A 21,692-nucleotide genomic window follows, 5' to 3' on the forward strand; every position below is an offset into this window, starting at 1 on the left:
ACTCATTGCTAACAGTACTGGCTGCTGTGCAACTCCCTTGAAAGGTTTAGTATGTTTCAGATAGGTCTTCACTCACCAGATACTCCCTACTGACCCAGATGTTGGGGCAGCTCTTATGCTTGTTCTGTTAGGGCTGTGGGGGTGATTTGGCTCAGAACAAAAGCATTCTGCGTGTCTATAAATCATCCATTGGTTTTTGACTAAGAAAGCACTGCCTTGATAAATGTGCATTAAGTTCATTCCTGTAAAAGTCACGGTTTTTCTACTTTGGCCGTGTGCTCAGCTTTAGGCACTGCTGCAGAAGGAGAAGGTACTCAGTGAATCCGGCAGAAATGGCTTACAAAGTCTGTCCACACATACTTGTGTATTTCTCTGGGACAATTTCAGAGCTCTGCAACCCGATGGAGAGTACGAGGCTCGGTCTAGAAGGGTCTGCCGTGTGACTTAGGGAAGCTGGGGGGTGCCCTTCCTCATAGTGAGTCCCGTGGGGGGCTCTCTTTATCACCACTCTAATGGTGCTCTGGCCAGTCAGGCTGTGCCTTTCCCTTCAGCTCATCCCACCCACTCCTTTAACAAGTTTCTACGGTCTGAACCTTTTTTCTTAATCCCTTTATTTTTCAAAGGCTTTTATCTTTGTCCTTTATAAATCCAATTTATTTTACAGAAACTCAGAAGTTCTGAATGCCTGGGAACTAAAACACCTTTAAGAAATGCTTTATCTTTCTGTACCCATTAGATGTGGCTGAAGGAAAGCACTGCCCCAGGAGGCTGAGGCCCGAGGTAAGCAGCAGCTACTTCAGACACCAGCTCCGAGGGAGGTGGGCTGGACAGGCACATGGGAAAGCCTGAGGCCGAGGATGCTGGTTAGAGGCCGCACTGAGCACGGGCCCACTTCCAGAAGTCGGTGCTGGCCTGCGGGAGCCCTAAAGGCCCACTCTAGGCAGTCAGGTGCCCTAGGAATTACAGGTGCAGGCAGCCAATGAGCTAGTGAGCTAACAAGGTTCCTTTCTATACATCTGCTCGCCCTTTAGTGTTAAAAACTGGCTTTCAAAGTGTGGGCCCCTCTCCAGGCCCACTGAATCAGAAACTCGGGGGTGAGGCTCAGCCTGGGGTGTAACAAATTCTTCAGGTGATTCTGCTGTACAGTGAAGTCTGAGAAACTTGCCTAAACCAAAATCTGACTTCATCCTGACCATGGAGGTCTGTGGGTCATCGTTAACACTGACATTTTGCTATAAGATCAGGCTCAGTTAATATTCTTTACGTTGTTGACTCTCACGCCTGGCATGTGGCTTCTCTCATAAGGGGCCAAGGTCACCTCTGGGCTACCCAGATGTTCGGATTTCCCTCGCTGGCTCTGCCTCAGAAGCCCCAGAGCTGCACACCTGCTCAGGAGCTTCCTTCTAAGGGACCGTGGTCACTGTTAGGTGTGGCAATGACTTCTGGAATCCTCCCTCATTGTTCATTTTTGGGCTACTGCTGGCTATAACTGGGCAACTAATCTGGTTGCTATTTACGTGCCTCACAGCAGTGCCGAGCTCTGGGAGGCGCTCAGCACATCCGTGTAAACTGCATAGCTTGAAACCAGGCCACAAGGAGTTACTGCCATCGTCATCTCCAGGCTAAATTCTGAGCTCAAGTGACACACTTGGGTAGTCTTCACTAATAAAAGTGCGTATCAGAATTTTAATTTATGAGTGTTCTGATCGTTTCAATCAACAGTCTTGGTAAGCAATTTATATGAAAATAGATGAGAGTACATAAATAGGCTGTTAAATATACCAAGTGTCACCAAAAAAATTAACCAGAAAAATAAAAGTTTAAAGGCAATTAACCTTCAATCAACAACATATAAATAACTTAATTTGAGGTAAGAGAAGAAAAATCCTGCAAACACGTTTAGAAAAATAAATCTGCTGTACTCTACAGAAATTTACCTTTATAGCACATCTTGATCCCCATATGGTCATCTTCTTCCACCAAAGATTCTGGGCACCAGAACTGACGCTGGGAGTCTCCCATCCCTACCACTTCCAGGTCACCACACAGCACATTCAAAGCTCACACACCATCAACCAGAAAACTGCGCATTGTCCATCCCGTCCCGGGGTCACCGGGCCACAGCAGCCGCCCGGCGTGCTCACAGACCACTGGGGGCTGAGCCCGCGGCGCTGAGGAAAGGAGCCTTGGAACGCCCCTAGGAGTTCCCTTACCTTCTCTCCCGTCTTCCAAGGACAGTTTTTCACCTCTGACATTCCTCTTGGCAGCAGCCAGCAGCTGGCTGCCCACCTCCTACGTCTGCCATCCTCCCTGAAAGAGCTAGGCCCCACTTTGAACTCAGATCTGTCCAACCTGCTTCTACAGTGGGCTCAGTCTACCGAGCTCCGCTCAACACTCCTGACTGAGGCAAACACCCAAAGTCCTCTCCTGTGAGGAAAAGGAAGAGAGGGGAAAAAGAAAAAATTAATAAAGTGTTTGGTAAAAATTAAAGGAGAAATGATTCTGAATCCGTGTTCTGGTTTGTGCAGCAGTTTTTTAAAACCAGTTTTCTGTTGGGTATTTTCTAACACTCCATGCCACGGTGGGACTGAATGCTGGCGGCAGAGTCAGCCAATGGCCGCCTCCCTACCAGCCCGAGGGCTGGGCCGCACTAAGGAAGCCCTGCAGGCTCCCCGCTCTGTTGGCTGTGCCCAATCCTGGTCCTCAAGCAGCTTGTCTGCCATAGAGTCCCAGAAACAGGAAAGAAAGGTGAGAAGTTCAAGAAGGTGAGTTGAGCTTCATTTCTCGGGGTTGAGCTTCATGAGCTGAGGCGCTGCACAGGTGCCAGCTGTGACCAAGTACTGACTGGGCTTCGCTGGCAACTTCAGGACTGAGTACTGTCTGCCCAGTCGGCACAGCAGGCAGCCCGGCTCTTCTTGCAGCAGGGTGGAGAGAAACAGGAGCTGCCCCGGCGTCTCTGGAGTGTCCTGGGCCTGCGTCTCAGCAGCACCATGTTGACAGTGAGATGCTAACTACCAAGGAAGGAAGCCAGCCTGGCTATAACCAGCGGCTGCTGTCTGATGAAAGAGCTTAGCAGCTGCGGGGGGAAACCTGGAGCGCCAAGTTCCACCTGAAATAAAGCAGAGGGGGGAGTCAAAGGTGTGACCTCCTGAGTGTGCCAAGGCGCACTTCAGCCCCGAGCAGCCCCCTAGGCTGTCGTGATGGGAGAAGCTCCTCAGACTGTACAGCCCTGGAGCTTGCAGGTCCTGGTTCTGCTGTTCAGATCAAAGCAGCGGCTACACCTCCCAACGACGTCAAGTGAGGGAACTGGGAGAGTTGAATGGAATGGGTCATGTTCTCTCTGTCCTGCTGTGGACCCTGGGAACAGCCAGAGGAGGCTGCTGGGCTCTGGTAAAAGCCACTTCAGAGAAGGCTGACCAGCTCTGCCTCATTCCTTCCTTTTTGATTCCCCACGGACTCCCCTTACTGTGACCCAGGAAGCCCTTGAGTCTTGAGCTCTCAGGCCACAGGGCCTGGGCACTCAAGGATGTTGAGCAGCTGAACAGAAAACTCCCAGGGTCTGTGAGGCCGGCTGCATGGGGTGCACACCTGGGCCAAGTAGATGACTCTGGTGATCTCCTTCCCTTCCACAGTGAGGGGCTGCAGGATCCAGGCGCTGGGCAGGATCTCCCCTCGGACCATGTCTCTGCTGGGTCTCGGCATGGATGTGTCATATACGGACTGAGCTGCCATGACAGACAGGTGCCCCTGGGGGAGAGAGCGATGTGAGTCCCGCCCGTGTGATGTGAGCAAATGGACGGGCTCCGCGTGTCAGTATCGCAGAACACAGCGCTGGGCCGGCCACCCCCACCTCCACCCCACTTGCCTTCCTTCCCCCAGAGGACCTGAGGCCCACAAAGATTTCTTCTCACAACACTGCAGCCCACGTTCTTCCCACAAGAGCTTTACCACAAGCAGGGCAGGCACCTCTTTGGCTTCCACGCAGACACAACAGAAATCCCGCGGCTGCTTCAGGGCGCACAGGGTGGGACTGCACACCAGGTACACTGGAGGGTCAGGGGTAGGGAGTCAGCAGATACACGATGTCCTTGCCCAGGGGCGCCCCAACACCCTGTCATCCCACAACCCGCCACCCAGCTGGACCGAGCCTGAGCAAACCGGAGGTAGTCTCAGTACCCAGCCCCCCGAGGAGGCTGCCCCGACCTGCCACCTGAGACGGCACAGCCCCCCGGGCGTACCCAAACTGATGCTGTTGGTGACCCGCTGATGCAGCCTCACTGTCTGGATGGGCTTGTGGTACAGGGGCCACAGGGTGGGGTCGCTCACAGCTGCCCACACGTGAGACAGCGGCTGGAGCAGCACGCCGGCCCCCAGGAAGCCGTGCCGAGTCGAAGAGAACATCTTGTAGTAGAGCTGCACCTCCTGCTCCTCCCCCTGGTAGCTGGGGACACAGGATGAGGAGGACGGGGTGAAATGGGTTCTCGGCTCTCAGAGGAGCAGCTCGGGATGCAGAAGGGAAAGGAGGAAAGGCAAGCGGGACAACACGCGTGGGACCAGACGCTGCAAAGGAACTCACTTCCAGCCGGCTGCTGCCTGGCGGCTGAAGAGGTTGTGCAGATCATCCGAGCAGGCAGCCATCACCTAGGGACACCGTGGGGTCAGAGAACCCGGGCCCGTGGGTTAGTCACTCAGGCCAGCGTTTACAGAAGCCCCCTTTGTCAAGATGGAGCCACTGCAGAAGCCTGTATCAGCTTCTGCCCTCCCTTCCCCTTCCTCCCGGGCTAGGTCTCTTAAAGGAAGTGTGGGGACAAGTGGAGCAGTTAGTTCCTCACGTCAGTCATGGATATGTCCACGATGTGCCTGGCCAGGTCCTGGTAGGAGGAGCAGGAGACGCTGGTCCCCAGGCTGGACAGGCTGGACGGGGAACAGCAGCAGCTGCCCAAGGAGGCTCTGCGGCCTGCAGTGAAGAAGGGATGGGGGGCCTGAGACGGCAGGGCCTCGGGACAGCAGCAGCCTGCGAGGCAGCAAGCAGACCTCAGCCCCAAGTCCCCAGACCCGGCGGGTAGCTGCCCCCACCACTCACTGTGAGCTGAGCCCTTCCAGGCAGCCCCGGCCAGACTCAGAGAGCTGTTCCTCACGGCAGAGCGGCCCCGCACGTCCCCCATCCAGGAGTCTCCAGAATCGAGCAAGTTCGTGTCCCCCTGCAAAAGACAGGATGCTCGGCACCAGAGCAGAGAGAGAGATGAGAGCGCCAAACGCCAGTGCAGACCCATCTCCTGTGCCTCTGAAATGCACTAACAGTGCCCAACATAAAGACTCAGTGAAAAAGACCTTCCCCATGGGGCTTACAGGAGCTGGGTGCCCGGGAAGTTGACAGCAATAGAAACCAGTCCCTGGACCATCTCCTCGCCCTTCAAGCCACAGGCTCAAAAGTTGCATGTGGGAAAGTTCCAACGGGTCATAACAAACTGGAGCCTTCTGTACCACTGTGGCAACAAGAATGACACCATGGCTGGAACTTGGCTTAGTGTGGGCAGCAGACAAAGCCCACGTGGGAGATGGGAGTGGGAGGGAAAGCAAAGGGCTGGGAAAACCCTGACCCTTCCTCCCGGCCCCAGGGACAGCAGCCAGGTCAAAGGTCCTGGTCTGGAACCAGACAGGGATGATCATCTGGATCTGGATGCGGTCACCTCACCTTTACCTCGGCCAGTTCCGCAATGACATGACCCTTGACCTCTGCTGGATCTAACAGGCACCCCCCATCCTCCCGCTCATCACCTTCTAACCTAGCACTGCGTTCCAGACAAGAGGAGGTGAGCAAAGGCAGTTCAATCTCCATCCCCGTCTCCTTTCCTGGCTGCAACATACAAGTGGCCTCTCCGACTTTAGGCAGATTGAGATCCCATTCCACCTTCTTAGGAACTTTTCACTACTGATACCTCTTTGTTCACTTGTCGCCTCCTCCTCTCCCTCTTCACTAGATTCTTCCTATTAGCATTTAAGTTGCAAAAATGTCTCCCACCTTTAAAAAAACCTTTCTCTACAGGTGTCCCTGCTCTGCCCCTCACAGATAAATTTCCTGAAACAATTGTCACCATTTGCTGTTTCCCCTCTCACTCCCTTCTGAACCCACTGGAATCTGCCTAGCCTTCGCCTCACCACTCCTCCAAGCAGCCGTCACCGAGGTCCCCGAGGTCCCATATGTCCATGAGGCTTGATTTGGGGAACAACTCTCAGTCCTCAACTTACTGAGCCTCTCAGTGCATTCGACTCAGCCAGCCTCTCCCTTTCACTTGAGACAACTTGCTTCCCGAGTCCCCAGGCTCCTGAATCCAGAGCAGGATTCGGGTTAGCAGGGCTCTGGTGCCTGCCCAGTCCGTCCTTATGGTGTGTCGTCTTCGAGGCAACCAGGTGACGTGCCGGCTGGTCCAAAGCTGGCCCTGTCTCTTACCCTTCCAGTCTCTGTTTAAACACACTCTTAAGAGTGTCTCTACTGAGCTTCCAGACGAGGTCAGGTCCTCCGTGTTATGCTGGCTTAGCATCCCTTCTTCATAAAACTCAATGCAACAATAATTAAGCATAAAATAAGCTGTTTCATAGTTATCCCTCTAATAGTCTGTTTAAAGACGAGAATAGTTTTGCTCACTGCTGTAGCCCCAATGCCTAAAATAGCGCCTACAAAAGAAACGTTTGTTGAATGAATGAATAAACGGAGAGAAAGACGGAACTAGAGGAAGGACGGAAGGCCATCATACGTGAGAAAGGCTCATGTCAGCAGAGCCTTTCTCCGGGAGGAGACCTTCCTGCCAGAACTCTTGCCTCGGCAGCCGGGCCCTGGCTCACGCCCAGCAGCTCCCACTCACCACACTGTCCGGGGACTGGAGCTGGCCTGACGGGGCTGGGCTGCTGTTGTAGCCAGAAGTGACGGCGGAGGACAGGCTTCCACTGGAGCTGGTGCACAGCGAGCTGGAGGTGCCCAGGGTCTGTAGTTTTTCCTCTTCCTGGAAGGACAGGCCACCATCGATCAGGTTTTCGGGCACCCTCGCTACCCAGCCCCCACCACTCCCAGAATCCCCTTCTCTCCTCCCCAGGGCCTCCCGCCCCAGCCTCACCCCTCCCTACACCCCCACTACACACCCAAGCCGCCTCCCCCCCACTCTGGCCCTGGGGACAGGAGCTGGGCCGACGAGCGTGAGCACAACTTTGAGCCACATCCCAGTGGAGGCGCCCGTCTCGGGTCTGCCCCCCTCCCCACCCTCAGCAGCTGGCAGAGGATCTGCTGCCGGATTCTCAGCTTCTCCTGCTCAGTCCTCTCCCGCAGTCGGGCCCGGGCCTGGGCGATCTCCACCTTCGCCTCCTCGCGGGCCCGCTGGTATTCTCGCAGCGTCAGCTCTATGTCAGAGGGCAGGTGAGCAGACCTTGGTGCCAACCCTGGGCTCCTGGAAAAGACCACGGGGTGGAGATGCCTCCAACACGGTGGGTGGGTGAGGCCCACCCAGCACCGCTCTCGAATGACCTTTCCTCTTTGCCCACAAGGCCTTACGTTTGGTTTTACATCTCACACCGAGGCTCAGGCCTGCAGTCCCACGCAGCACGTCACAGCCGTGTCCGTCCTCTCCCTCACCCGCTCCCTCCTACACCCTCTTTTCCTTTGTCCCCAACTCCCACAGCTGCCTCCACTTGTCCCAGGCACGTAGGGCCAACTCCTGGAATTACTCCCCTCAAGGGAAGCTGTGGCCTCCGCTGGCCAGCATGCTATGGCCCTGGCCGCGCTCCCCACAAGCCTTACCCCACACAGAGCCGCTCTCTGCAGGGTCCTGGGGCCACCCTTACCTGGTGGAATCCACAACATCCTTCCTCAGTTGCTGCAGGTACTCTCGGCGCCTGCTGGGTAAGTCAAGGTCACGGGTGGGGAGGTCCCTGTTGGGCAGGAGGCTCAGCTGTTTCTGGGGGCTGAGGCTTCGTGTCCGACGGAAGGTCTGAAGTCGCTCAGCCCGCTGTCTCCGGAGGGTCTCAATGGTTTGTTTTTGCCTGAGATAAAACGTGATCGATTCACTGGAGTGGGCCCTGAATGCCCTTCTCCATGTTAAGATCACACTCTGGTCCCTGGAAGATCCCAGAGTTGAACAAGGGCAGCGGGAACAGCCAGCTATTAGCCTTCCGTGGTTCTCCTTCCTCCCAGGCCCCCCTCACCCTCCCACGGCAGGCCCAGCCCTTACCGGGCATAGAGCTCCTCCCAGGTGGACGGCCCAGGTCTGTCAGCAGCGAGGGCCTCCCCCATCCCGCTCTGCAGCAGCTGGAGCAGGGCATCGGACTCCCCGAAGCCACGGTGCAGTTTTGCTTCCGTGAGTTCCACACTGAGTGAGAGGTTCTGGGTCCCAACTTGCAGGGGGATCTGCTCCCTCCGCCGCTCAGGACCCCGGCTCTGGTCGCCAGGAGGTGGGGGGGGCCTCTGCCCCTCCTCTCCAGAGCTGAGATCACGTCTGGACCCCAGCAAGTCCACCACACCTAGCCCCCCAGGAGAGTCGCTCTGAACCCCGCACCAATTACTAAACTTGTTGTGCACTGGGAGGTCCCTCAGGCTGTGGTGCTGGGGCTCGGGGGCCCTGCAATTTTGAGAACTGGGGCACAGCAGCCCCTGAGGTTGGCAGGCCTCAGCTGGGCCCAAGGTAGGACCCTGGAGCCCTGTGTCATCAGTGAACTCAGGGCCAGGGCAGGGGCTGGGGTCCTGGGGGCCTCCCAGGGAAGAAGACATGTCCGGAGTGGGCTGCAGCTCCACCAGAGATGCTGGACTCTCAGCCCCATTTTCAGTCCTGTTCTGCCATCGACTCAGCCTCCTAATGCTCAGGGGGCCACACTTCAGGGAAGCCATGTCCTCAGGGACAAAGCCATCAGCAGGCCTCTGGCTCCTGCTCCTCAGTGGTAGAGACAACAGTCTGCGCTGGCCCCAGGCGGGCGCCCGGGTTTGAAGCCGCTGAAAGGGCTGCTCTAAGATACGAACTTGGAGCTCCGGGCTCTGCTGCAGGCTGCATGCGGGGGTCACCTCAGGCAAGGACCTGCTGTGGCTCCTTTCTGAGGGACTTCTGCTTTCTCTACATGGAGCCCCCACTCTCTGGGGGCTACTGGACTCATCAATGGTTTGAGAATTACTCACTGGAGGCCTGGGGGCCTCGAGGGGAAGGTCTGGGCTGGCAACGAGCTTCTGGTGGCCTTCAAGAGATTGAGCTGAGGGGGCTGAGAGAAACAAAGCACCGAGGGGGAGCCCTGTCCCTTGAGTGCTAGCACTGAGAATGAGGATTGGGGAGGAGGCCCTGTCTACCAACAAGGCACTCGTGGGGCCCAGCTTCTTCTGCACCCCAGGGTCCCCAACAGGCTCCACAGCACAGGGGCAGGGCCCTGGGGAGTGAGAGGTACTGAGGCTGGGGCTGCTGACAGCCAGACCGGGCTCCTCTGGCTGGGAGCCAGTGGGCAGCGCGTCATCAGGAGAAGCCTGAGGGCCCACAGAAGGGAGGTTCTGCCCAGAGGGGGCCTTCTGAAACCTCACGTGGGATGAAGGTATGGGAGGGCTCGGAGGCCTGCAGTGGGTGCTTTCTTCCTGAAGATCTGGAGGTCCTGCCATTTTCCATGCTGTTCCCTCTACCTCTGTCTTCTGAGGTGTCCCTGGGACATGTCCCTTTTCTTGAGACATGGAGGAGACAGCTGAGCCCAGCATTTCGAGCACCATGCCGCTCTCCTGAGGGCTGGCTTCTGGGGCCTGGAGGGGCAGAGGGGATGGGGCCAGGTCCGTCTGGAGACCCTCATCCACGGTGGTCTGAGTACAGCCATCTGTCCTAAGGGCCGGGGCTGCCTCATCTGGGGTGTCCCTCTTGGTGTGCTGTTCCCTTTCAACCACACTTGGCTGGGAGAGACTCCCCAGCAGCTCTGAGGTGCTGTGCAGGAGCTGCGAGAGGTGTAGAGACAGGCTGTGCATGCTGGTCCAGGAGATCAGGTCTGAGACAGGCCCTGCGCTGGCTTCCGGCGCAGCAGACAAGCTGTCGGGGTGGCTCCCGTGGGGCCTGCAGCCCAGGGTCTGTGTGCTCTGCTCCACACTGCTCATCCGGGGCTGTCCCACAGGGCCGCCCTCCTCTGATGGGTACAGCAGCATAATCTCATCCACTAGCCCTGCAGCACTTCCTTCAGCCCAGGGGGGCTCACCCCTCAGACAGCCTGCTTCATCAGGGGTGCCTGGCAACTGGGCTCTCTTGTCAGGACTCCTAGTGGGGGCTGCTCCTTCAGGACCGGTCAGGACATGGGGGTTCCCCAAGGCAGGCGAGGAACCCCATACATTCCAGGCCTCACATGAACCTTGGACATTTGCAATGCTGTTACGTGGGCTCGCCAGCCCCTGGGCCCTGGCATAGGTGCTGAGGTGGGAGTGGACCGGGCTACTCTGGTCTCCTAGGCCGTTGTCCATGCTGGAGCACCGGGCCAGACTGGGTGGCCCGAGGCTCTGGGACATCTGGCTACAGGAGACGTCAACCGCACTGCCAAACACATACTGCTTCCAGCCGACGTGCGCAGGGCCCTCTGGGTGCCGGGGCAGGACACTGGGACCGATGTCACTGGAGCCAAAGTGCAACACTCCTCTGTCGGCCTCCGAGAGCCACGTCGCTGGCCCAGGCCGGCCGCCCAGCCTCTCTGAGCTCCCCTGCCAGGCCTGTGCCAGAGTACCAGACGTCCAGCTGCTCATGAAGTCGGGGCTTGGCATGCACGAGGGAGCTGAAGCCGTTGGGTAAGGAGGGCTGGCAGGCTGACAGGGCCCGTGATCAGCAGGGCTACTGCCCAAGGTAAGTGAGGCTTTCTGACTGCCGTCCTCGGCTTGCAGAGGTGCTGCCGCTGACTTTCCTGAGGAACGGCCCCAAGGATGTGGGTTCCACAATTTGTTAGGCTCCTGTGTCTCTTCATCTGTGGGGGAAGGAGGCTCCACACTCAAGTTGAGCTCCTGAAGGGACCAGGAAGAGCTGACCACAGAGAACTGTGGTTTGGGGGAGGACCTGGAGTTTGGGGAGCCAGAGAAGATGGCGATAACAGGAAGCGAGCGTCTGTGGTAGGGAGCCGACTGCTCACCGCCAGGAGAAGGCAGGCCAGGGCTCTGGGCCATGGACCCCAGGGGGGCAGCAGCAGGGTCTTCAAAGCCTGATGGGAACGTCTGGGACACAGCGGCGTTGGCTGCAGGCCCCTCCTCTCTGCCTGCATTTATAATCGGACGGCCGTCTGAGCCACCTTCATCGGGACGCGGAGGACAGCTGCCCTGGGCAGGGTTTTCACCACCACCTGAACCTGGCTCTCTCTGCCTCTCTTCCTCCTCCCAGGGCCTATTAGCCTGTGGTTTGGAGACATGTTCTAACTCTGCTATGAGCTTGGCTGGGGGACCTAAGCCACTGTGACCCCTGGACACGATGGGAAGTTGTGGCTTTTCTGGAAGGCAGCTGATGGCATTTTCTAAACATCCATGCTGTGGTTCCACCAGCACCTTATACCCAACAGATTCTTCACTTAAATTTAGGGTGTGGGGTTTCCTGGTCGTTGCAGGTAGTTCGGGCTTGGTTTGAGATTGCTGTGCAGTCTGGCCACCGATTGCGCTGTCCTGGAAGCTCCTCAGTGGCTCAGAGTACACACCTGCAGGGAAAGGGGCAGCCTCAAGCTCTGTGCTGCTTTTCTGCTCAGCAACCTTCTTCTCAGGATCCCTTACTGACCCTGAGCTTCCCTCAGCACCTGCATGGCGGAGGGAAACTGTCCTCATGTCAGAGGCAGCAGGGGTGCTGCACCCTTGAGCCAGAGATAGGACAGCAGCAGCAGCAGAGGGCTCCTGCGTGCTGCTGTCTGTTGGCTCAGATTTCACACGAATGCTTTTGGGCTCAAGGCCATGTGCCAGGAGCACGTCAGGTCTCCCGGAATAGCTGTCCCCTCTCTCGTCCACTCCACAGGCCCTGGCAGATACTATGCAGGGGGGTTTGGGAGGCTGTGGGGTAGCCTCAGAAGTCCCCTTCCCCAGGTCACCATTGCTATAACACAGTAAAGTGGAGGAAGGGGAGGAGCAGGCATGAGAAGCAATGGGTTGAGGGTTGCAGAGTTGTCTGCAAGGAAGAGTTCTGCTGTCTTCTTGCCCCCCAGATGGGCTGAGAGTACTTCGGCCTTCCATGCTCCCTGAGAAGACAACACACTCTGAAGTGTCCTGTGGGCATCTGCACGAGGCCTCCTCTCCCCCTCCCCCAGGATCTGCGCTAGGTCTTTGATCTGGTAGTGGAGCTGGCCTGGGGTGGCTGCTGCCAGCCCTGCAGGCTTCTGTCGGGCCAGAACCAACATTCCCCTCCCACCTCACACTCTGCTGTGAGGGAGCCTCCAGTTCAAGCCTTCTCAGGGCTCCAGGCAGGACGGTGCCTTGTTTGGGACTTGCCCTCCCTTCTTCTAAGACGCTGGAAGATTTGAGGCCGTGGCCGTGGTCTTGGTTAGGCTCTGAGAGGCTGGCAGAATCCTGACCATCACAGATCACAAGCTGCCTTTCCAAGCAGGCTGTTTTCCTTCCCTGTGCAACCACTAAGAAGTTACCTGAGCCTCCTCCATATGTGGTGTCCAGAGCTCCAGGCTCGTGGTGCGTTGGGCTGCTCTCCCGACCACCAGAAGGCCAGCCCTCTGCAGCCGCCCAGGGAGCTGACCGGCTGTGCCCATGCCCACTCACTCCCGGATCATCGGCAGGGTCCTGGGAAGGTAAGGCAGCTGTTTCTCTCTCTGGTATGACCCTCCTGTCCTCCTCTGTAGCTCCTGAAGGAAGACCGTCTGAGCCCAAAGGATCAGAAGGTGTTCCAGTCGCTTCTTTCTTTTTCTCCCCGATTTCCAAAGTGCTGCAGTGACATATAACCTCTTCCCCTGCTCCCAGGTAACGTCTCAGTTCCCCAGAAGGAGGGCTGTTGCCTAGCGCAGGGTCAGCATGGGAGGAAGTCTGTGCGGGCGTTCGTGGCCCTGTGCTGACCTCGGCGTTGGGCACAGGGTGAAAGCTTTCTGTAGCGAGGGCTGTGGCCTGAAGCACTTGCCTCTTATCAGTCCCCAGACGTCCTGGTTCCGCAGAGGGAGATGCCACGTGAAAGCCCTGAGCTTCGCCCTCATACCTGGTCCTGTCTGACACTGGCTGGTCCATTTGTTGACACTGAGGCCTGCCAGGGGTCCTGGAAGGACATTCAGGTTCTAATAACGTCTCAGAGGATGGAAGGACTGTACCCCCAGCCAGCAAGTCATGAAGCTGCTTTCCCTGGGCCTTGGCCTGTGTGACCTCCTCCAGCAAAGCCAGGCCTGTGGGTGGACGGGCCGTGGGCTCCAGGGGTGGCGCCCTTGGCAGAGACACAGGTGCTGAGAACACAGCACTGGGAGAACTGAGGGCCTCAGCCTCCTCCTCTGCCTGCTGCTTCACCTCCCTGCCCCGGTCGTCACCTTCTCCTAAGTGACCACTGGCCCTCTTTCCAAGCAGGCTGGAGACCCCGTTCAGGAAACTGGCTCTTTCTGTTCCACCTTGTGCAGGTGCCTCGGCTTCAGGAGCAGAACCGACCCTGGTACTCGAGCCCATCACGGTGCTTCTGGGGTCCCCTCTTTGGTATTGGGGGCTGGTGCTTACAGGTGTCCTGCCCTCAGCACCCGGGGGCCTGCTCTCCAGTGCACTGGACTGACCCTGAGATCCCACAGCCATGGAGATGGCAGACCCACACCCAGCAGTACGTGCCACGGAGCAGCCTCCTCTCACATTTCCCTGAGGGCTGTGGCTTCGGAGCTCTCCACACTGGCCCTGCCACCCTGCTCCGGGCACCCAGGGACTGTCGGGCATTTTCAGCACAGTAGGATCCAGCACGTAGTCGACTGAAGAGATGCCTACAGTGTCAGGCACATGCAGACAGCTGCTCGGCAGCCTCAGGCAATGCAAGGACGAGGTGTGAGGAGCCACAGGGGGTGCTGGCCGGCTCAGCCATGGGCTGCTCTCCTGGCTGAAAAACGTGCCCATATAATGCTGGCTTGGACTTCGAGGTTTCTGAGTCAATGAGACCATTTGGTATTCCTCCTGGAGGCTCTCTCCTCTTTGCGTAGCCATTTCTTTGACTCTGCCTTGAACTTTTGGTTCCTCTTGCTTAGAACTACTTTCAGGTTTGGCAACTTGGTTTTCCTGAAAACCTTTCACAGACTCCGATTCCTCAAGACTTCCCCAGCCACAGGGCTGCCCTCTGGGGCTGGCTGACGCACGCAGCAACGTGCCCTCCTTCTCAGAAGACCTCTCGGGCCTGGTCTGCAACGGCACAGCTCCAGCCGACGCTTTCGTTCTCCTTGGATTAGCAGAAGTGTTGGTGGACTCTCTGGGAGCTGGACATGTCCCTAAATAATCACAAGTGTCCCTGGCGGGTGTGTCTACTACAGCTGGGTGGGTGGGCTCCCTCACAAATTTAAGGTCTTGTACCCATTCCCTTGACATGAAGGGGCTCAGGGTAATTTTCTGGGCCTGGGAATCTTCCCCAATGCTACTGCTAGCCTCCATTTCTCCAGCTTCACCATCACTAAGCATAGCATCACCTGTCGGCTTTGGAGCTGGCTGGTCCTTGAAGGACAAGTGGTTTCCAGAGACGCCTGGCCTCAGGACATGGCCAGCCACCTCCTGGTCACTGCGGCCCTGGAACACAGTGGCACTGACACCCAGTGTGTGGGAAGCGTACAAGTGCTTCTTCTGCTGGGATCCCATTTCTAAGATACCTTTTTCCAGCTGCATGACGCTCTTAATGAGCTTCGCCATTTCATCAGCATTATGAACTCTTTCATTCTTTTTATTTCCCGAAGGTGGTTCTTTGGGATTTAATGTTTCTTGTGACTTTCCAGGGCCCTTGCATTCACTGAGGTTTCTTTCCTGAGAGCATGGAACTGACTGGAATCTTTCATGCGTAGCCTCTGTCCATGGAAGCTTAGATTCTTCTAAGCTGTCTTTGGGATGGAGAAATTTTCCCGAGAGCCGAGTTTCATTCTTCCCTTCCCCGTTGTGGGTTGGACTCTCATCCTGGGCCATCGTCTCTGGGCTGCTTACTCCATGATGTACTGATCTAGGCTTCAAAGGAAGAGAAGTTTCCCCTAGCATGTCCCTGTCAGGACCTAAACTGATGGCTTCATGGATGAAACCAGACCTAGCCCCACAAGAGAACTGTCTGTTCCTGTCGAAGGCCTGGGTCTGCCTGAGGACGGCATGTGGATCCCGCTCCTCTCCAATGGTCTCAGGTTCCCAGACAAGGGGAGGCTTCCTGGACCCAGAACCATCTGAGGAGACACTGCAATAGGACTGTACAGTGGCCTTTTCTCCCTCCTTGAGGGCTGGAAGACTGTACATATTTAAATTTCCAACTTGATTTTCAAATTCACATACTTTTGTGCTGGTAGATGTAAGAACATGTCTATTCTGAGCAACAAAAAAATAAACGGAATGATGGCTTTCTTCTTGAACATTTCCAGGGCTTTTCCCTATTTCTCCGCTAACTTCCTGGGTGTTCAGACCAACTGGTCTCTCTGCTGTGACCTGCTGAGACGAGGTAATCTTGGAATTCTGTTTTTGCAGCAGCACTGGCAAATTATTCTTTACATGAACATTTTGGAGAACTTGGTGGTCATGACCAAAGCCCCAGGCTTCCCTGGGGGGTGGGGAAGGTACTCTCGCTTCCCTGCAAGCCGGGATCTCTAAGGCAGTTTCTGTCAGGGCATCCCGGCTTTTGGTCACATAGACTGTTTCCAAGAGAGGGGGCTGCAGGGAAGATGGAAATGGATTCCAGGGAGCAGAGTGGAGGTACAGCTCTGGACCTAACGGAAAGGCAAAGGAAAGATCGGTATGTCTTCCAACCCCTTCCTTGGAGCTCTCCTGGTAGTCTGCCTCAGCTTCCTGTAGGGGGTGGTGGTTGCTGTGACTGAATTGCCCCACCTGGCCTGCAAGATTCTTCCCAAGAGGAGCCCAGCCTTGGGGCCAATGGTTTTCTTTGGTGGCTATGGTGACATTACTGTGACAAGGGTTCTTCAGGAAGAAACAGCCATCAGAGGAAGTCATCAAGCCAGGCTCCCTGCTACTCTGCGAGGACTCTTCAAAGCTGTTCTGTTTGATTTCACACGCGTCTGTCATGGAATCTGCTCTCTTGTTCTCTGCAGCAGAGACCAGTGCATTTGTTGTTCCAGAAGTCAATGATTCTACGTCTGCTGAATAATTTCCACTGTAACTCACCTCTTTCTCACTAGTTGTAAAGAAATCTGAAGTACCTTCTAATTCGACACTCAAACTATCCTGTTCTTTCTCTGCTCTCGAATGCCTAAGTTTGGATAGATGGACAGGGAAGTTGTTGAAATCCGGACTGCTAGCTGCCCCAGAACCAACTGACAATAGAGTATCTCCTCCTTTGCCAGACGCCTGGGTCAGGGAACCAGAGTTTTCCTCAAGGGAGGTGAAAGTTGGCCTGGGCTCTCGTATGGCCTCCAAAACAGGAAGTGATAGTTCAAGCAGGTACTTCTGCTGAAGGGCAGCCCAGTCCTTCTCACGGGCACTGCCTACATGGGCAAATGAGGCGGCGGAGGGAGCCAGCATGCTTGACACACTAGAGTTGTTGGATGCGTCAGAGTTGCCCTGTTGGACCGTGGCAGGGACACCTCTGGCCTGAAAGGAGCGATCAGCTCCTTGCTGAAGAAGCCTGTAAGACCCCCAAAGTGACAGTCTAGAGGCATCAGAAGCAGGGATTGTGTACACAGCTTTTACACTGTAGGGCAGCTCAGCACCGCCTGGGGGCAGTTTGGAGCTGTAAGGCAGGACTGCTTCTGTACACGACGGCTTTCCTTCTTCCATATGTAGCCAGTATCCAGGCCTCTCCCAACCACAGGGCTGAAATTCCTGGACATCAGGACTTGGACATAAAGAACTCATGATTCCTGGGGGGCTGCTGGGATCGATCTTGGAGTCACAGGAAAACCAGGAATCCAAGGATAACAGAGGGCTCGCTCCGGACATCTGCAGGCCCTGGAGAGTGGTGACTTGTTCTGAGCAGTTTGCTTCCACCTCCGACTCAGGCTGCTCACACGGGGGCTGGGGCTGGGCATCCAGGTAAAATGAACTGCTCATCGGCAGCATAGCATCCAGCCTAGCTCCTGGTCTGTGGTTGGTGGGACCCAACCTGCACATTGCCGCCTGGCCTACCACGGGCACACTGGAGGTCTGCAGGTGCCAAAAAGTCTCTGTGGGCATCTCGCCAGCTGACCCAAGGAAAGGCTCCTCTGGCTGCTCCTCCCCCAGTTCTTCCTCAGCATCGATCAGGCTGTCCAGCGAAAAGCTCCTGTGAGCCTGGGCGAACAGTCCACAGTCTGAGGATGAGGTGAAGCCCCTCACTGAATCTCTAGCTCTGGCCCTGAGGTGGCCGTGGCTGTTGGGGAGATCAATACCCCCTGGGTTGTCCTGTGGCCTTCGGTACCCCTTCTCAGCCAGCGAGTCCTCCGATATTTGACTGCAGTCACTTTCAGAGTTCTCTGGCTCTGGGAGATCCTGCTCCTTCCCCTGAGGGTCCTCTGGCTTCAGAGTCTCCGTCCGGGCTTTGGCATAGACACAGGAGAGAGAATCCACTGAGTAACTGCTATCTGCATCAGAGAAATCACCATCTTTTTCTCTTGTGTGACCCACTACTGGGCTGGAATCTGTGAGTGAGGCCATAGCGTCCGGGTCCCCTGCACTGTGTTGCCTCTTCAAAGGGCTGCCATGGGGCCAGTGAGAGGACTTTGTGGTAATGTCTCTGACCCTGGAGGCCAGCACCCTCTGCTGCCCTGTTGATGCCCTGCTTGGAGAAGGTGGTTTGGATTCTACCCCCAAAATCTTGGCTGCCTTTCCACGCCCAGCTGCCTGTTTGGGTCCACGGGGATGTGAGGAACTACAACCGGCTCCTGTAGCAGCCTTGGGGGCCCCAAGGTGCCCTTTTCGCCGCTCTGCTGGTCCCTTAGCCCTCCTGGTCTGTGTGGAAGGGGGCAGGGCCTCTGGCTCATCCCTTGGCTTCGGCTTGTTAGCTGGTTGGCCCAGAGAGGCTAAGCTCTGGGACACCATCCGACGGGGCTGCTTACCCACTCTCTCCATTTCCTGGATGCGGGCAGACTTGGAGCTCAGGGTGAGGCAGGCGCCTGGGGCTGAGGCCGCCCACCCAGCCAAGGCCGCCCTGGCTGTGCACAGCTGGCCCTCGCCTGAGGAACGGAGGGCATTGGTGCTGAAACTCCCTGTCCTTGGAGGGTAAGAAGCAGCTGGGGGCAAACACACTTCTGATGGGCTTTTCTCTGATGTTTGGTCAGTTAAGTCAGGAATAGAAGGTAATGTGTCAGAGATCTCCCGACTCAGGAAAACACTGTGGAGACAAGGAAAGCCATTTCAGAAAAGAAAGGGGTCCATAATTTCTGCTGACAGAGACTATAAAGTCTCACCTAATTTGCTCTGAAAGAGTTAAAAGACTAGGCCAATGTCACTGGCCCCTGCAGTCTTTGCTGTCAGAGAAAAGCTTTACAGGTAGGAAAAGAAACTGTGGACTATCATCTTGGCTCTCAGAGAGGTCTCAGGTACTCTCTGTTCTCTCTCATTTTTTTTATTTTATAAAAAAGTCAAACTGAATCTGAATCTAACACCTTTAAAGAAAACTTCCAGTTAATAGGCAACATGAGGAACAAAGGAACAATTTAAATGGCGCTACAAGGAATCAAACAGACAAATCTATAATGTGGCAAATTCTAAAGAACTGACCCACTTTCTTTAACAAATCAATGATACGAATAAAAATAAAACAAAAAAGTTAACTAAAAGAAACTTAAAAGACATAACCACATGTAGTGTGTAAATCCTATTTAAATCTTAAGTTGAACAACTAAATATTTTTGAGGCAATTAGAGAACTTTGAATATGGCCTAAGTTGTAGATTATACTAAATAATGCATCTTAATTTCGTTAGGTATGATAATGACAATGTGGTTAAAGAAAAGTCCTTATGTTTTAAAAGTGTGTAGTTGAAGTAGGATCGAATGACATGCCTACCAGCTGCTTTCAAATACTCCATCAGAAAAAAGGAGGAGGAGGGAGAAAGCAAGCATGGCAAAGCCTGATAATTGCTGAACATGAGTGAGAGTTATACTATTCTCCTTGGGTATGTTTGAAAAAATTTCGTAATAAAAAGTGTTTTTAAAAGCCTGCCTAGTAGTCTGAAGAAAAGAGAGGTGAGCACACATGACTCCAACAGACATTCATTGTGCACCTACTATGGGCCAGGCCTGTGTGAGGCCCAGAGGACAGAAGGAGGCGGACTCAGTCCCCTGCTCCAAGCACATGTCCTCACCTTGACTGAATGCAAGGAGGGAAGGAGAAAAGAAACAAGGAAGATCAAAAATCGTACCTGGGAGCCAGAAAGCTAGTGTTCCACTCGCTCACCAGTTGGGAGGAGGGGTCAGGAAGCTCACGTGAGATGGCAGGTGAGGTGGGCATGGAGGGAGGAAGCATGTGGGAACAGAGTCTGCTTTGAGGCAAGATGACATGGCGGTGGGGGCAGGACATGCATGAGGAGATGGCAGTGGATCGTCAGGGTCTAAAGATGAAAAATGAGGCTGCGAGTCTCACTCAGAAGTTAGCACCAAGGAAGCAAGAGTTGCTCCTCAGTGGGAGAAGGGAAAAGCCTGAGTCTTAGGAGATACCAACTACAGAGAAAGGAGTCAGGAGAGGGAAAAGGTGACAAGGAAGAGGGGTAAACACATCTTTCCATTGCACAGATTGAGGAAACTGAGGCATCAGGAAGTAAAGAACACTGCCTGGGTAACAAGGCTGTAATCTCAGCCAATGCTTCTAGGTCACAGTGGCAGCTGTACCTGTGTAGCTGGGGCAGGTACTGGAGGCAGAGCCTTTGGAGGCTCAAAGAGCTGCAACTTGTTGATTTGCTTCTACATTGAGGCCCCAGGACCCCAGCATCGGGGCTGGGGACCTGGTGTGGGGAATTCTGGGGGCGGTCATCCTGGAACCAGCATAAAGCCTTGAGCTGCTCCAGTCTCTTCTGGGCCTCCAACAGCTTCTGCTTCTTAATGATTCTCTCTAGCTGGAATGAGACCTTTTTCCGCCGGATGTTCCTCTCCGTTGCCCGAAGAGCGCGTCTCCGCAGGAGCTGCAGCCGCACCACCCGCTTCCGGCTTTGGGCCAGTGGGAATGGCTGAGTCTCACGCTCTGTCTGAAGCCAAGCATCAGTTGTCACAGAGGCCTCAAGTTCTTTCTCTGCTACACGGTCCTGACGTTGCTGCGGCCGCTGCTGCACGCTGGCCAGCCAGGTCTCTTCTCTGAGTAGCCATTGCTGGTCTGGGAATCAAAAACACCCTGAGAGAAGGTCAGCACCTCCCTCCCTGCCTGCGGCTGCCTGGATTCAGACACCTCCAGCAATGGCTGGGCCTGTATGGAGTGACAGAGCTGGCCGGGGTGATGTGGTGGGATGGGTACATGCTAGGGCGGCAGCAAAGCTTAGACAAATGTGCACATGAGACGGGGCAATAGGAAGGTGCTTCCTTAGTCTTGCTTCCAGCCCCCTTGCAAGAGCCTCTGGTCTCTAAAAGAGAGGAGAGAATGCCTGACGCCAAAGATTCCATCATGTCACAAAGAACACAGACAGAATACAGAAGGCTGAGGAAGCATGAAAATGAAGAGAGGAGAAAGTGAAACACCATGAGCGATGGACACTTACCGTTTTGAATGTGACGGCTGGCATGCGCCTGGTCGAATTCCAGGTCCTGTTGGGATCTAATCTGTCCCACTAGGATCCGCTGCGGCAAATCCCCAACATAGCCCTGCTGCTGCTGAAGCTGGGCCCTGTGGAGCGGCTCTCCAGCCCTGGGTGGCAGGTGGTCCTCGTCTCTCTGCTCCCCCAGCACTCTCCTGTCACAGAGGGGGGCAGGGTTACCAAGAGGAAATGCAAACCCAGTTCAGTATAAACCAGTCGCCATCCAAGTGCCTCTGAAAGATCCCCTGAGTTCAATAGGGCAGAGAGGACTTTGGACTTCTGACAACTTGGGACACACAGGCACAGTGTCACAGGCGGCTTATGATGTCACAGTGCAGGAGATGAGAACAGTCCTGAGACTAGCATGTTCTTAGATGGTGGGTTTAGCAGAAATACAAGTTCATTTTGGTTAAGGAAAATAACCAGGAAAGTAAAGCAGCTTTTTAAAAACTAAAACAACATTTTAGCTAAATCAAGAAGTTTTGTCCCTTTAAAAAAAAAAAAAAAGACATCTGCTGGAAACAGAGTAGAAGCTCCAGCAACACTGTGGGAATGGAAGTCTCTGGTACGTCCAGAGACTACGTCTGCACCTACACCCCCTGCAACAGAAATCCTCTGTGATCTGGTAGCAGGGGCAGCCAATCCAGACGAGAGAGAATTTATATGTGAGTCAGGAGACCCAGAGGAGAGCTGGTCTCCACACCACGGCTGTTCTCAGTGAACCAGCCCTGGAATAGTTTTAGACTCCAGCATACCTTTCAGAGACATATGCTAAAGCATTTTCTGGTGAAAATGTCTGGAATTTTTTTAGAACCAGTGGGGAGGAGAAGGGGCAAGTGAGTTGAGATATTAATTAAACAAGATTAGCTATGAGTTGATCATTTATAGTGTATTTGG

At 55.1% G+C, this 21,692-nt stretch overlaps 1 protein-coding gene across 4 annotated transcripts in view; it reads right to left on the reverse strand.

Annotated features, from left to right (window-relative positions):
• Positions 1-1,672: 1,672 nt before the first annotated feature.
• The window catches only part of STARD9 (StAR related lipid transfer domain containing 9), an 89,066-nt gene continuing 69,046 nt past the window's right edge, over positions 1,673-21,692 (reverse strand). For 2 of the 4 annotated variants that reach the window (XM_019725394.2, XM_074327855.1), the window contains 13 exons: positions 20,760-20,950; positions 19,903-20,380; positions 8,220-18,404; positions 7,834-8,031; positions 7,256-7,439; positions 6,864-7,001; positions 5,084-5,201; positions 4,833-4,957; positions 4,577-4,641; positions 4,239-4,441; positions 3,967-4,046; positions 3,589-3,747; positions 1,673-3,109 (listed from right to left, as the gene is read on the reverse strand). In XM_019725394.2, the coding sequence (XP_019580953.2) occupies positions 3,008-3,109; positions 3,589-3,747; positions 3,967-4,046; positions 4,239-4,441; positions 4,577-4,641; positions 4,833-4,957; positions 5,084-5,201; positions 6,864-7,001; positions 7,256-7,439; positions 7,834-8,031; positions 8,220-18,404; positions 19,903-20,380; positions 20,760-20,950 (12,226 nt within the window). In that variant the 3' untranslated portion in view covers positions 1,673-3,007. Of the gene's footprint in view, positions 3,110-3,588; positions 3,748-3,865; positions 4,047-4,238; positions 4,442-4,576; positions 4,642-4,832; positions 4,958-5,083; positions 5,202-6,863; positions 7,002-7,255; positions 7,440-7,833; positions 8,032-8,219; positions 18,405-19,902; positions 20,381-20,759; positions 20,951-21,692 lie in introns of all 4 variants that reach the window. The other 2 variants (XM_019725392.2, XM_019725391.2) reach the window with 1 other exon arrangement.

The sequence above is a fragment of the Rhinolophus sinicus genome, linkage group LG03, assembly GCF_036562045.2.
Source record: "Rhinolophus sinicus isolate RSC01 linkage group LG03, ASM3656204v1, whole genome shotgun sequence".
Lineage (NCBI taxonomy): Eukaryota > Metazoa > Chordata > Mammalia > Chiroptera > Rhinolophidae > Rhinolophus > Rhinolophus sinicus.